The 14,429-nt window shown below is 38.0% G+C and overlaps 1 protein-coding gene across 2 annotated transcripts in view; it reads left to right on the plus strand.

The window, feature by feature from the left end:
• Window positions 1-14,153, plus strand: part of stard8 (StAR-related lipid transfer (START) domain containing 8) — a 242,959-nt gene extending 228,806 nt beyond the window's left edge. For both annotated transcript variants that reach the window (XM_048605224.1, XM_048605225.1), the window contains 3 exons: window positions 997-1,214; window positions 9,131-9,307; window positions 9,958-14,153. In XM_048605224.1, coding sequence (XP_048461181.1) covers window positions 997-1,214; window positions 9,131-9,307; window positions 9,958-10,072 — 510 coding nt within the window. In that variant the 3' untranslated portion in view covers window positions 10,073-14,153. The remainder of the gene's footprint in view (window positions 1-996; window positions 1,215-9,130; window positions 9,308-9,957) is intronic.
• The last annotated feature ends 276 nt before the right edge of the window (window positions 14,154-14,429 follow it).

Genomic DNA, 14,429 nt, shown 5'->3' on the forward strand with positions numbered 1-14,429 from the left:
CTTCTACTTAAATAGTAGCATGGATAGTAACAAATAGCAATTATGACCTTCCAATCTGCAGAGATCATTCCAGAGTCTCTAGAATTTTGAAAGATGATCTCTAATGCATCTACTATGTCTATATGCACCTCTTTCACCATTGATGTAGATAATCACGTCTTATTAATTGTTTTAACCAATATGAATAACTTGCAGTTTGTAATTTACACTAGTTGTCAGATTCTCCACTATTTCTGGGAGTTTTTTGTATCTTCCTTTGTGAAGACAGATACCAAGTATTTGTTTTGTTTCTCCATTTTCTTATTTCCCATTATAAATTCTCTTGACTCTGCTTGTAATGGACTCACATTTGTTTTTCCTAAGCTGTTTCACATCCCTGTGGAAGCTTTTTCAGTTTGTTTTCATTCAGGCAAATTTACTGTAGCATTTTATTTATCCTTTAATCCTTTTTATAGATCTTCCTTCGCAGAATTCTAAAATCGTCAAAATCCCCAAACTTACCATTTTCTTTGGCAACTTTATGCACCTTTTCCTCCAATATAGCGCAATCCTGTGGTTTCTTTAATTAGATGTGGTTGTGTGATAGAGCAGAGTTTTCCATATTGCATGAAGTAATATCGTGGAGAAGTGATCTAAATATTGGTAGAGAGGGAAGGTTCCCTAAATGTTGGAACTGGGCTAGGGAGTAGTTTTGAAATAGGAATGATCATACAAATGTGTTTTTTTCTGAAGAAGGGTCTAGGCCCGAAACGTCAGCCTTCCTGCTCCTCTGATGCTGCTTGGCCTTGCTCTGTTTATCCAGCTCTACACCTTGTTATAACAAATTTTGGTTGATAGTTTTCACAAGGATATTTCCTGGAATGCCCTGATTTTTAGAAAAAAAAACCTTTTGGATGCTGTTATTTTTGGCTCCCTGTCTAACAGAGCAAGGGGATGACATTCTCACATTGTAACATACTAACACCTTTTTTTTTCTGTTTTACCCTGCGTTGGTAGGTTGGTGATGGACATCCCCTTCGTTTATGGAAAGTGACAACCGAGATAGAAGCAACTCCTAATTCTGTATTAAACCGTCTGCTAAGAGAACGCCACCTTTGGGATGATGATGTCCTGGTCGTAAATGTTGTGGAACAATTGGATAAAAATATGGAGATCTGCCATTATGTTGTGGACAGCATGGCACCACATCCCAGGCGAGACTTTGTTGTTCTGAGGTGAGACTAGCTACTGGGTGAGCAATAGTCCTTCATGAAAATGTGTCCATGACTAAAGTGTAGCGTTGTAATTCACAAATACTCTTAATTGGAATGTTGAGCAACCTTGTAATTGCTGCAATCTCCTCCTGAGTATTATATATAAAATAATCAAATAAAATTTAATTGTTACATTGTCATAATAGTTAAAGCAGTTAAGCTGCTTGATGTTTATTTCTCAGCATATGTGTGGGATAATATGATAGGAATTAGTTAGAGTAAATTGTTGAAACATGTTTTATGTTCATAAATCATTTTGTGGTTATGAATAGTTCGCAATGGGTTCAATGGCCAGAGAGTAATTTGTACGTCTTTGGGTACAGATTTTTTTTGAATGAGAATAATTAGATTTGGGCCCAAGGCCAAGCATGCTATGTGAATGATTTCCTCTGCTCAGTATTTTCTCATTGAGCACATTTATGATTCTTCTGGATCAAGTGACTTGAGAAATTCTTCATGAGCATATTTATGATGTGTTCCTAAAGATGCAGGGGCTGCCAAAAAAATTTATATGAACAGCAGACTTGGTGTTCAAATAATCAATCAAAAACACATTTTTTTGTTAATGATCTTGAATAAAGTTACCTTGTGTGTGCCTTTTACTTTAGGAAGCATTTCCTCATTAAATATATGCAAGTTTAAACTGCTTCAGGTTTTGCTTAAGATTCAAATTATCAGCAGTTCTGCTTGTTTTTCACTACCTTGTGGTGGTTCTTAGGTTCTTTAGGCATTTTAAACCCTTCAGTCACAATATCCATTAGCTTTGCCAACTCATCGGAATATACAGCAAGTCTGTACAATGTTATTGTAATCTTGAGTCAGTATCATTTTGAAATGCCAATATTAGAGAGGTCCAGTATTGTTAGGAACATAATGTGAGAGCAGGAGTAGACCATTCAGCCCCTTGAGCCTGTTACGCCGCTTAAAGTGATCATGGCTGATCCGTGGCCCAAGCTTAACAACAACTTATCTATCTCCGATTCAAAATTAACAACTGATCCAGCATCCACTGCCATTTGTAAAAGAACGTTCCAAACACCTATCACCCTTTGTGTGTAGAAGTGCTTCCTAACATCTCTCTTGAGCAGCATGGTAGGCCAGTGGTTAGCCCTGTTGCCTCACAGCGCCAGGGATCTAGGTTCAATTCCACCCTTGGACAACTGTCTGTGTGGAGTTTTCACATTCTTCCCGTCATCGAAAGATGTACAGGTTGGGTGGAGTACCATGCTAAATTGCTCATAGTGCCCAGGGATGTGCAGGCTATGTGGATTAGCCATGGCCAATGCTGGATTACAGGGATAGGGTATGGAGTTGGTCTAGGTGAGATGCATTTAGGAGGGTCAGTATGGACTTGATGGGCTGAATGGCTTGCTTCCAAACTATAGGGGTTCTGAGCAGTCTGGCCCTGATTCACAGATTATATCCCATAGATCTTGAAACCTTAACCAATGGAAATAATTTATCTTTATCTATCCTGTCTTTTCCTGTTTAATAGCTTCAAGACTTTGATCAGATCACCCCTTAACCTTTTATGTTCTAGCAAATTAGTCTAATTTGTATAATCACTCCTCATAACTTGTCTCCTGAAGTCCAGATACCATTCTAGTAAACCTACATTGCACTCCTTCCAAGGCCAGTATATCCTTCCTAAGTTGTGGTGCCCTGATCTGCTCACTACTCCAGATGAGGTCAAAACAGAGTTTTGTATAATTGCTGTATAATTTCTGCATCTTTGTACTCCAGTCCTCTAGACATAAGGGCCAGAATTCCATTAACATTCTTGATTATTTTCTGCACCTGTTCATAACATTTTAAAAATCAGTGCACCTAAACCCAAAGCCTCTTTGGACATGATCCAGTATGTTTAACTTTATATGATCTGGAAAGTATTCCATATGGAAATCACACAGATCCTTTGTGGGACACCCACTGGTCACATCCTGCCAATTTGAGTACTTACGCAATATCCCTACATTCTGTCATCTGCCATCAACCAATTTCCCAGGCACGTTAGTAATTTGCCCTCAATTTCATGGGCTTTTACCTTAGTTAACAGTTTCTTATGTGGGACTTTGTCAAATGCCTTCTGGAAGTCCATAAAAATGTAAAACGGGGAACATTAAAATGGGTTGTAGGCCTTCGTTAGTTTTTGCTAACTCAACAGAATTAGGAATTTTATTTCTGATGTTTGAAACCATCTGTTCTTTTATGCTACTGCACATATTCATGTCCAGCAGTTACTACCGCATGCCATCTTTTCAAGTAGTATGCTTCCCCAGTGCAGTTAAGGCACTCCTGTATCAAGGAAAATTGACTTAGTTTTGTTATATCTGTGTAAAAAAAACAAAAAACCCAGAAATATCTTCCGGTCCTCGTGTTCTCATACAAAAGAACAATCATCAAGCTCTGCCCATACCATCTCATGGCTTCTATCCCACCATGGCCCCTTTATACCTTCTATGTTAATGTTTGCCCCTTCTTGCCCACCCTCTGTCGTTTATGGCTCCCCTTGCCAAGCTAGACTCCTTTAAGCACCACCATGTCCTTTTATAGTCTGTATGTTGACTTAGTGCCAACTAATGTCACCACCCTTTGACCTCACACCCTCCATGTCAACAGGAACTAGTATCCATTTGGGGCAGACCTCAGAATCATGCTGATATTATATGAAGTTCTCAGATGTTTATGGATTAATTGATTATTTCACAAAAACTTCCACATCTGCCACATTTAACTTATTTCAACTTATTTCAATTTCACCGAATATCTTCTAGAAACAAGCATTTGCATTCATAGTTCCACTTCAAAGAGCTTATAAGCTCTTGGAGCTGTCCATCAAGCTGTGAGCTGGCAGGCAACCCACTATGATAATGAGAGGTTATGAAATCAGTCATTCAGCATGAATCCTGTAGTGATAGACCTCTCAGTCTTATGTCAACAGTCACAATTACAATCACTAGGGAAACAATCCTGAGTACATTGATGGAGCTGCAGGCTGACAAGACCCTGGGTCTTGATGGACTTCATCCTAGATTTGTAAGATTGTTGGTGCTGATTTTCTAAATTTCATTAGATTTTGCAAAGGCTCTGTGGAACAGGAAAGTAGCAAATGTAACTCCTCTATTAAAGAATGGAGGGAAGCAGAAAACAAGGTACTATAAGCCAGTTGGAAGCCTATCATAGGGTAATTGTTAAAACCAATTATGAAAAGCACATTGGAAAGAACTAGCATGGTCTTGTGAAAGGGAAATTGTGTTTAACCAGTTTATTAGTATTGTTTCAAATGAAGAACAATATATTGAGGCACTGAGCTTGGATTTCCTGAAGGCATTTGCATAAAAGGTCATTATGCAAAATAGGAACTTGTGGTGTAGGGGTAACATATTAGAATGGATCAAAGATTGGCTGGGTGGCAGCAAACAAAGATTGCATAAATGGGCATTTTTCTGATTGGTAGGATGTAACAAGTGAAGTCATGCAGGGGGGCTGTGCAGGGCCTTGGCTTTTTATAATTTTGTATCAGTTACTTAGATGAGGCGCTTGATAGATTTGCAGATGTTGCAAAGATAAGTAGGAAAGTATGTTGTAATAAGTACATGAAGATGCAGATGGATATGAATAGATTGTGTGAATGGACAGAAGTCTGGCAGATGGAGTAGAATGTGGGGAAAATGTTAACTTTTTTAAACAGGAAAATTTAAAAAAGGTAATAATTAAATGGAGAACAACTACAGAAATCCAAGGTGCAGAGAGGTCTAGACATGCCAGTACATATCACAAAAGGTTGATATGCAGATACAGAAGGTTATTAGTGGAATGTCATCTCTTAATAAGAGAAATTTAACTTTAAAGTGGAGTTTTATTTCAGTTCTACACAATGTTGGTGAAACCTACATCTTGAATATGGTGTGCAGTTTTGATCCCCATTTTTTAGGAAGAATCTAAATGTTTTGGAGGTGGTTTGGAGGAGGTTTACTAGACTGACTTCATGAATTGCTTGTCTTATGCGGAAGGATTAGACTGAAGGGCTCACTTCCGCTAGAGTTTAGAGGAACGAGGAGGTACTTGATTGAAGTCTGTAAGGTCCTGAACATTCAAAGAAGGTGAATGTGGAAAAGATGTGGGTGACTCTAGAACTAGGAGATACTGTTTTTATATTTTAAGAATAAGCCTGTTACCGTTTTAGGACAGAGATGGGGAATTTTTCTAATTCTCTGCCTCATAAGGTCCAGGGACCTTGAGATTCTAGCTTCTGGTGTCATTTTGGCTAAGCCAGTGATCCCCTCCATCTGATCACTGTTGTGATCTGGATGGGTGGTGGAAGCAGATTCAACAGTAAATTTCAGTCAGGCATCTTGAATTGGAAACATTTGCAGGGCTTTGGGTAAAGTGCAGTTGAATAGGCATGATTGGATAACACTAGTCTGAATGGTCTCCTCCTATGCTTTGATTCTGTAATTCTGCTACCAGGAGCATATTTTAAAAATGTCTGACTGTAGAAATTGTGTGTTCAATGCCATGTGTAGTAACTCTAAATTAATAGCCTCTGCCTGAGTTCTGACTTTTGTTGATCTTGGCATTCAGCTGTTGACCACTACAGTTTTTTAAATTTAGTTTTTTAATTTAAAACTAATGCTGGGGAATTCAGCCCTGTTTCTGACAGTATTGTTTGCAAATGTCCTTCAATATCTGATTCTGTTCCTTACTCTCTGTAGGTTGTCTTCAGCCTCAGGTTCTTGTCGTTAGCTGTTCCCCAAAATGGGTTGGGTCTTTGTCTCATTCTTTCTCTTTCTCTTTCACCTCAGCTTCAAGTCTCAGCCCAGGTTTTGATTCCCCACAGTTTTTGACCCTTCGGCCTCATTTTTGCAATTACTGAGAATCAGAGTTTGAGTATCTTTGCTAAGTAACCTCCTCTTCCTCTCATTCCGTTGTCCTATTTTCTGAATGCTGTGAACCCCATTTTATGCCCACTTCAATCTCTCAAAAAATGCCATCTTGATTCTTCGATTTACTCCATAACATTTCAATCCCTGGCTTCTGTCATTACTCTGGATCCTCTGATGTTTCTGTTTTACTTCCTGCTGTATCTCCTTTGGTTAACTGGTCCTCTGTGTTGTGCTTTGTTTGGATCCATTCCTCCTTCCATGGTAGTATTGTCATTCCATTTCCTGACCACCTTCCCTTGCTTCATGTTATATTTTTCTATTTTAGTTTTCATTGTGCCATTTGCTTTATATTTTTCTGATTCCAGTATTGATCTTTTGATGCCAAGCTATTCCAGTTACCTTCATCTCCTCCTCGATCCTATTACTTCTATCAAGGCCCTTAGTCTATCTGAGTTAATGCACATCTGTAATGTAATATTTCTCTTTCCTGTTTTTAAAACCCAAGCATCATTTTTCTTCTTTCTTGCTACGCTTCTTCCCAAATGTATATTGCAAATAATTTTTTATTACTGTAAATCTCCAGAGGCTGATGATCTACATCCCAGAGTAATAAAGGAAGTGACCCAAGAAATAATGGGTATTTTGGAATCTTCCAAAATTCTATAGACTCTGAAGCAGTTCCTGTGGACTGGAAGATGGCAAATGTAATCACACTGTTTAAAAACAGAGTGAGAGAAAAACAGAATTACAGCCCAGTTAGCCTAACATCAGTAGTGGGGAAAATTCTGAAGTCTATTATAGAAGATAACAGAACATTTAGAAAACATCAATGGGATTGAACAAGGCCAGCATGGGTTTATGAAGGGGAAATCAATCTTAACAAACCTATTGTAGATTTTTGAGGATGTACATAGTAGAATAGATAATGGAGAACCAGAGGATGTGGTGTGTTTAAAATTTCAGAAGATGTTGGATAAGGTCCCTCGAGATTAGTTGTCCAAATAAAGCTGGGGGTACTATATTTTTCATGGATTGAGAAATTGTTGCCAAACAGTGTGCGGGAATGAGTGGGTCTTTTCCATGTGGCTGGCAGTGACTAATGGGGTATCTCAGTAGAGGGCCCTCACCTATTCACAATAAATATAACTTATTTGGATGAGGGAACCAAATGTAACAATTCCAAGTTTGCTGATGATGCAAAACCTGGGTGGATTGAGTGTTATGAGGAGGATGCATGGAGGCTTCAAGATGATTTAGACAAGTTCAGTGAGTGGGTAAACACATGACAGATGCATTACATTGTGGCTAGATCTACACTTTTTTTAGTGTGAAAAACAAAGGAAGAGTATTATTGAAATGGTGATATTTTGGCAAGTGTGGGCATACAAAAGGGATCTGGCTGTCCTTGTACACTAGTCAATAAAAGTAGATGGGCAGGTGCAGCAAGCAACTAGAAAGGCAGATGATATATTGGCTTTCATTGCAAGAGGATTTGAGTTCATAAGTAAGGATGTGTACTGCAGTTATACAGGGACTTGGTGAGACCATGCCTGGGGTATTGTGTGCAATTTTGGTCTCCTTACTCAAGAACAAAATATACGTGCCGTAGAGGGAGTACAGTGGAGGTTCACGAGATTGACAGTGGGGTTGGCAGGACTGTCCTTTTGAGGATAGATTGGTTTGAATGGGCCAATATTCACTAGCGTTTAGGAGGATGAGAAGCGATCTGATTGAAAAGTGCAAGATTCTAATGAAACTGGACAGACAAGATGTAGGGAGGTGATGAAGTTTTCCTTGCTTCCCTGGTTGGGGAATGTAGAACCAGGGAACGCAGTCTCAGGATACTGGGCAGATTCTCTAGGACTGAGATGAGGAAAAGATCCTTCATTTAAAGGGTAGTTAACTTGTGGAATTCTTTACCATGGAAAGCTGTGGAGGTCGAGTCGCTGAATATATTTAAGAAAGGTTTTTGTTAGGTTTTAAAGGCGTCAACAAGTAAGGGGAGAAAGTGGGAATATGGCAGTGAGGTAGAAGATCAACAATGATCATATTGAATGTAGGAGCAGGCATGAAGGGTTGAATGGCCTACTCTTGCTCCTAGTTTCTGTGTTTCTCAACAATCAAAGGCACATTTGATACACTTATTTTAAAAGCCCATTCTACAGATTTTTCTGTTTCTTTGCAAGTATATTTTGATTGCTGGACATAACACATTTAAAAGTAAAAATCTACTCTAATGTTCTTACGCTGAAATTATTGATTGGAATATTATGCAGACTTCTTGCTATGAATATGCACTTCTCTCTGGCTGGCTTTTCAGATAATTCAGTATGTTAAGCGGAGAAATGTGAAAAACCTGCTCCTTGTATCTCTCATTTACTACTGGTACCACCCATGGATATCTACTGGTACCACCAAGATTAAGTTACGAATTAAAGGCTTTACAAATCAGAATACTTCCCATTTCGTTTAATTCACTAAAAACTTATTGCCGAGCGACTAACCTGAGTATACTTGTATATTCAGAAACATTCCAATCGTCTAGGACTTGATTAACTCTAATAACAGATTATAGAGTGTGTATTTTGTTAACTATTACTCCAACTGGCATTGGCGAATGTGCTTAAAGGTTATTGGGAGAAAGCAGGATTAGACTATTGAGTTGGATGATCAGCCGTTATCGTGATGAATGGTGGAGCAGGCTCGGAGGGCTGAATGGTCTCCTGCTGCTCCTATCTTTGATGTTTCTCTGACTGAGCCCACACTCACTCAGGTGTAATGTGTCTCATTCTTTCTTATTCAGTGATTTTTACCAGTCATTGCATCATGTTGGCACATTCTCAGTAAGCACCAAACTTGCTTTGTATGGTGTCTTTACAGTCAGTGACTACAGTTTACTTTTGTGTCTTTACTTTGTGTTGAATTTTTAGGGTTAATAGCACAGTGTCCAATCCACTGTCACAATGTATGTTTTTTTTATCTCGGATGTAGGGCATGGCGGACTGACTTACTGAAGGAAGCATGCATTCTGGTAGCAGTTGCTGTTGAGCATGATGCAGTGCACCTAGAAGGTGGTGTGAGAGCAGTAGTCCTGAACTCACAGTACCTGGTTGAGGCTTGCGGCTCAGGCCGGTCTAGACTCACGTACATCTCCAGGACGGACCTGAGGTTTGTGTTTCACATTGTTCCCTCCATTCTGAGATTAAACTGTGCAGGAATGTGAGCATCAATCGAGAGAAAGCTGTCCTGGTGGCTCTCATTCTTAGTCACTGGGGCTACCCTTTATACAGATCCAAGTGCATTAGTTGGTTAAGTTTCAAGAATTCCCATGTGGGGTACTAAACAGAGTGAAAAATGCTCTGTCTATAACAGCTATTTTGATCAACTGAAAACCTCAAGTCTAACCTTGAAATAAATAATGCAATACCAGTTTCCCGTTAAGATAATTTTTCACCTTGGATGTCAGTGCTGCATATGGGGCATCAAACGGTTCTCATGAAAATTCTGCTCCAGTCAGCTGCTGAAGAAAGCTTCTATTTTGATCTGTGTATTGTATAAAGTACACTGTTTTCTACAAAGAGGGAGGCTGATAGGGACCTTTTCATGGTATAGGAATGTCAATGGGGACACTTTCATTTCAAGTAAGTAGTCCTTTATACAAAATGTTTAGAATAATTTGCTTGGAGTACCAGTGAAAGCTATTAGAGATGTTTGAAATCAAGCTGAATATTATAATGGGAGAGTTAGGTGACTGATGGGCTGAATAGTTTTTCCACGTTGACTTTTGTTACATTCATTTCCTTTTTTTTTACTGTCAGGGGTCGGACTCCAGAATGGTACAACAAGGTCTCTGGGTACCTCTGTGCAGTAGAAGTTGCTAGAATACGGGATTCTTTTCTGGCACAAAATCCACGGGGTCTACATCTGAAATGAGTTGACACTGCAAGCAAGAGAAAGATGTATTTAATGAATATTCCCTCTTCACAACTGGCATTAAATGGTCAATCTTCTATCTACCCTAACCAGATGAGATGCATCACAAGAAATCTTCAGCCTGCTCAGTGTTTATTTACAATATACGAGTTTTTCTGTCATCCCTTTATAATATCCAACTATTTGCTTCATGTGTCCAATATCCTGGCTACAACCATACTTTGTGCAAAGATATCATTCCTGACATTACTCAAAGTAAGTAATTGTTATTTGATCATTTATATTGATAGATTTTTAGCATCAACGTAGTAATGAGTCGGTGAGATGCATTAAAAAAGACATTGTTCCTCTGTCCGGTGTCTTGGTTTTAATCTTTTGCCTATTTGTATGGTTTTAATCCATTAACTGCTGTGGCATTCTTGCACCCCTACATCTGGGGTAAAGGACGGTCTCATTTCAATTCGTGCTCAAAGTTGTTGAAAGTTTACTGATTTGGGCTGGTTCAATGACTGTAAATCTGTTCACAATGATATTCTCGACCAACACATTCAGTTAGCAGAAAAGATAAATGCAAGGAAATGTCTTGGAATTTGGAGTGGAGACCCTTAAACAATGGAATAAGGAAATGAGAGGTGTATGATTGTTAACTTTGAGAGAAGTGTTTAGTGTGTATGGGGAAGTGCTGGGGATGTTGACAGGAGGGTGTGTGAATTGGTTGCTGAGCTGAAGTAGAATGGTGTTTTTGGGAACTTATTTGGGTTTGCTGCTGACTATTTTTATAACCTCATGCTCACACTTGATCTTGTATATTTCTGTAGTGTACTACATTGAATTGCTGCACAAATAAGACAGTTAACAAGATGCAGTGCACTGTGTACCTGTACTGTGTAAATACCTAGCATTTACATAGACTACTTCTTGTCTTAGTTATATAAAAGATTGGAGCTGGAAGTAGGAGGAAGACTGTCTCATTGACAATCCAGATAAATCCAGTTTGTTCCCTTTCCACTTGGCCGTGGGAAGATGCTGCAAGGGAGTACAGGACTAAGTTTTAACTATAGCGATCATGATGCAACCTGCAGGAATATTCCGACCAGAGTTGGTAACTCTAGATGTGCTCCATTCTTTTGCAGCGATAGAATAATGATGTCAAATGATGCACTGGAAGCCTTTCATAAAAGGGCATTGATGGAACTTATGTGTGATTTCCCTCAATATTTATTTCTCTGCTTTGAATTTATTTTAATTATTCAAATTTTATTTTGTTTTAACTAGTCTGGATAGGCCATTCCATTCTAGGTCTATAAAGAGATGAAGTTTCTAGCGTCCCATACTACTAGGTTTAACACCCTCCGTTCCAATTTATTATTTTCCATGATATAATCCTTGTAATATGGCAGCTTTTGTATTAATTTTGTTTGAGGACTTTTAGCACCATGCAAGGGAAGAGCTTGATACATCCTAGTTGGTTGGATGTCTAACCCAGTGGTTATGACAGCATATGAACATTACTGGTTATTTTTAATCCAGGCTATTCTGGTAATAATCCTCCATTTCCATTTACTAAAAATACAATTTGATTAATAGATATAAAAACCATAAAACATTTTTAAAATGCAGGTTAGAACAAACAATCCTTTCAACTACAAATAAGTCAACGTGTTTAATTTATATTGTCTGGTGTATGTTAGAATATTTGTCACTATTTTCTTTTGCATCAATTTGATGCTATTTTTAGTCAAGGTAGATACATGCATTGCATTGTCATTACCTGGTGCTTTGATTTCAGACTAATTGCTGCTGGTCACTGTGCAGTATTAGAGGTAAACTGGCATTTGTATTAGCACGATGTTGATGTATAGATTTTGTTGCTCTATAGGTCTGTTGTTAGTAGTTGCCTTTCTCTGAGGTCCAACACACTCGCTTCACCTTGGCAACACCAATGAGCCTGATTGAAACTGAAGAAATGTCCAATTTATGGCAAAGTGGAATGATAGTTTGGCTGGAATGCCAACAGTTAACATTGACTGCTAATTGTTACATTCTATTCAGTCACTTTTTTTCTGTGTCATAGTAAACCTTTTAAATCATTTTAGCTTTGGTATCCATGATTCATGCCTCTGCATTGTGTAGCTCTTTCTTTTGACCTTGAGGAGCCTTATTGAAGGAGCATTAGAAATTTGTGAACCATACCATAGCGAGTAGATGATGCTTCTTAAGCTGAACAGTCATGTCTTCAATCAGTAAATCCAATTTAGTGGATCATTACAATGCCAACTTTTTAGAGATTAGAAGAAATTGTTTTATTCTAGAGTTTGAGTGGACTCTTGCTTGAACTTTACTGAACTATTGGTGAAACAGTTTCATGTTTCAATTGTTAAACCAGAAAGTAAAATTAAACTTCTTCAGAAATCTTCACTTTTCAATTGCGACATTTCACATTTTATCTTTACATTTCTTCCACGAACCACTTATTACGAAATTTTTACTTAATCACAAGAATAAAGTTGGTGCCAGTTATAAGATTTTGATCACTATCTAAAGGTTCTTTGCAGGTGTTTTTTTTTTAAACACTTGATAATAGTTGACTTCAAGTCCTAGGGTAAAAGAGATATGACAAGTGCTTGAGTTACGTTGTGACTGAAAACTGAATGATGAGCCTTTTCTAGCAATTCTTAGCTGGATCACAAGATTGAGACAATTTATGAGCCAGAAAATGACAACACACCTCAAGATCAACAAAGCTGATCTTTTGAGTATGGTAGAGATAAATTAATCTGGGTTGGAAGGGAGGTGTTGCTCTCGACTTTAAAAGATGGAATGTGCTAGGAGGCTGGAAGAGGAAGGATATGGGAAAGGAAACAAATAAAACAATAAGCTGTGATGTGAGTATAAATGATCTGCAACCCAGATGTATTACAGCAACCAACTGCAAAAACTATTTATCTTCATGAATAGAAGTGTAGCATAGAAAATTCACTGGTGAGCCTCATAATAGGATCTGGATTGAGTCTCAAAGTATGTACCTTCATCTTTTAATCAAATATTAAGTATTGTAAAAATGACTTGCAAACTGATAGAATCATTGATATGTCAAACCAAGAAATGCAGCAATCAAAGATATGATGTATAAATGGTTAAATATTCTGGAGTTCTGACTGATTCACTTTTGGGAATCGATGTATAAATACTGCAGATGCTGGAAATCTGAAACAAACAGAATGCTGGAGAAACTTGGTGGGTCTGGCAGCATACCAAAATCATACCAAACTTGAAACGTTAACTGTTTCTCTCTCCACAGATGCAGCCAAACCTGCTGAGTTTCTCTAGCATTCCCTGTGTTTGTTTAATATTTATACAGATCTTTTCATCAGAGATGGAATGACTAGGCTAGATAGGCCATAACAAAATATTAAAAGTTTGCAGAAGCTTCAAATAGGATGGCAGAATGAACTTTTTTCGAATTTCTGGTTTCTTGTATTCCAAACTCCTTTCTCTGACCTCTGAAGTTACCCATTGTTCTTGGTAAGGTGAAGAAAAAACCCAAAAGGCATTATGTGTGGGGATGTCAGGGAGAATGCTGTTTAACCAACATTATTGGGCTGATTATACAGGGTTGTGCTTTAGGCAAATAGCCTAATCCATCAGGAGAGTATTTTGGAAATCAGAAGTGTGTTTTATATAATTTTCCATTCATCATGATCAATGGTTGGAGAAATGTGGAGAGCAACCCTCAATTTATTTAGTTCCATCTTTGTTTATATCAAGGCATTGTATTCTTATGTTGAGAGAAGAGAGACATGAAGAATGCATATGCGCAACACAAGTTCTTGTGTGTTAATAGATGTTACCTGTGCCCAGTGGATTATTGTGATGCAGAGGGAATGTGTGTGATTGAGTATTCATGGATTGGAAGACCTTGAGAGATACATAATGGCACAGATTCTATTTAATATTGAATATTTTTGATCTCAGGTATTTAACTTGTTATGAGTTTTTGTTGCCAATTGTATATATTGAATTTCTATAAAATCTATCCAATGTGAAGCATTTGTATGGACTTTTTAAAACAAAAATTATGCCATGTATTAAAATTTATATTTTTGACAATTTGTCAAATGTACATATCATTTTAATAAATATCACTTCAAGTTAAAATGTCTGAAATGTTTTGCCTACTTATTTTAACTAAGCTTCCTGACATTGCAGTAACGTAGTTGGCAAAATTCTTTGCCTGGTCTGCGTGAAATTAAGAAATCTGAATTGTGTGGTGCTATGAGGACAACAATAATCTTAGCAGCTGTCAAAGGCAAGTAAAATTAGCTAGGAGTGCAGGTTCCTTTGCTCTGCATTGTTC

This window comes from Rhincodon typus, chromosome 14 (genome assembly GCF_021869965.1).
Source record: "Rhincodon typus isolate 14 chromosome 14, sRhiTyp1.1, whole genome shotgun sequence".
Lineage (NCBI taxonomy): Eukaryota > Metazoa > Chordata > Chondrichthyes > Orectolobiformes > Rhincodontidae > Rhincodon > Rhincodon typus.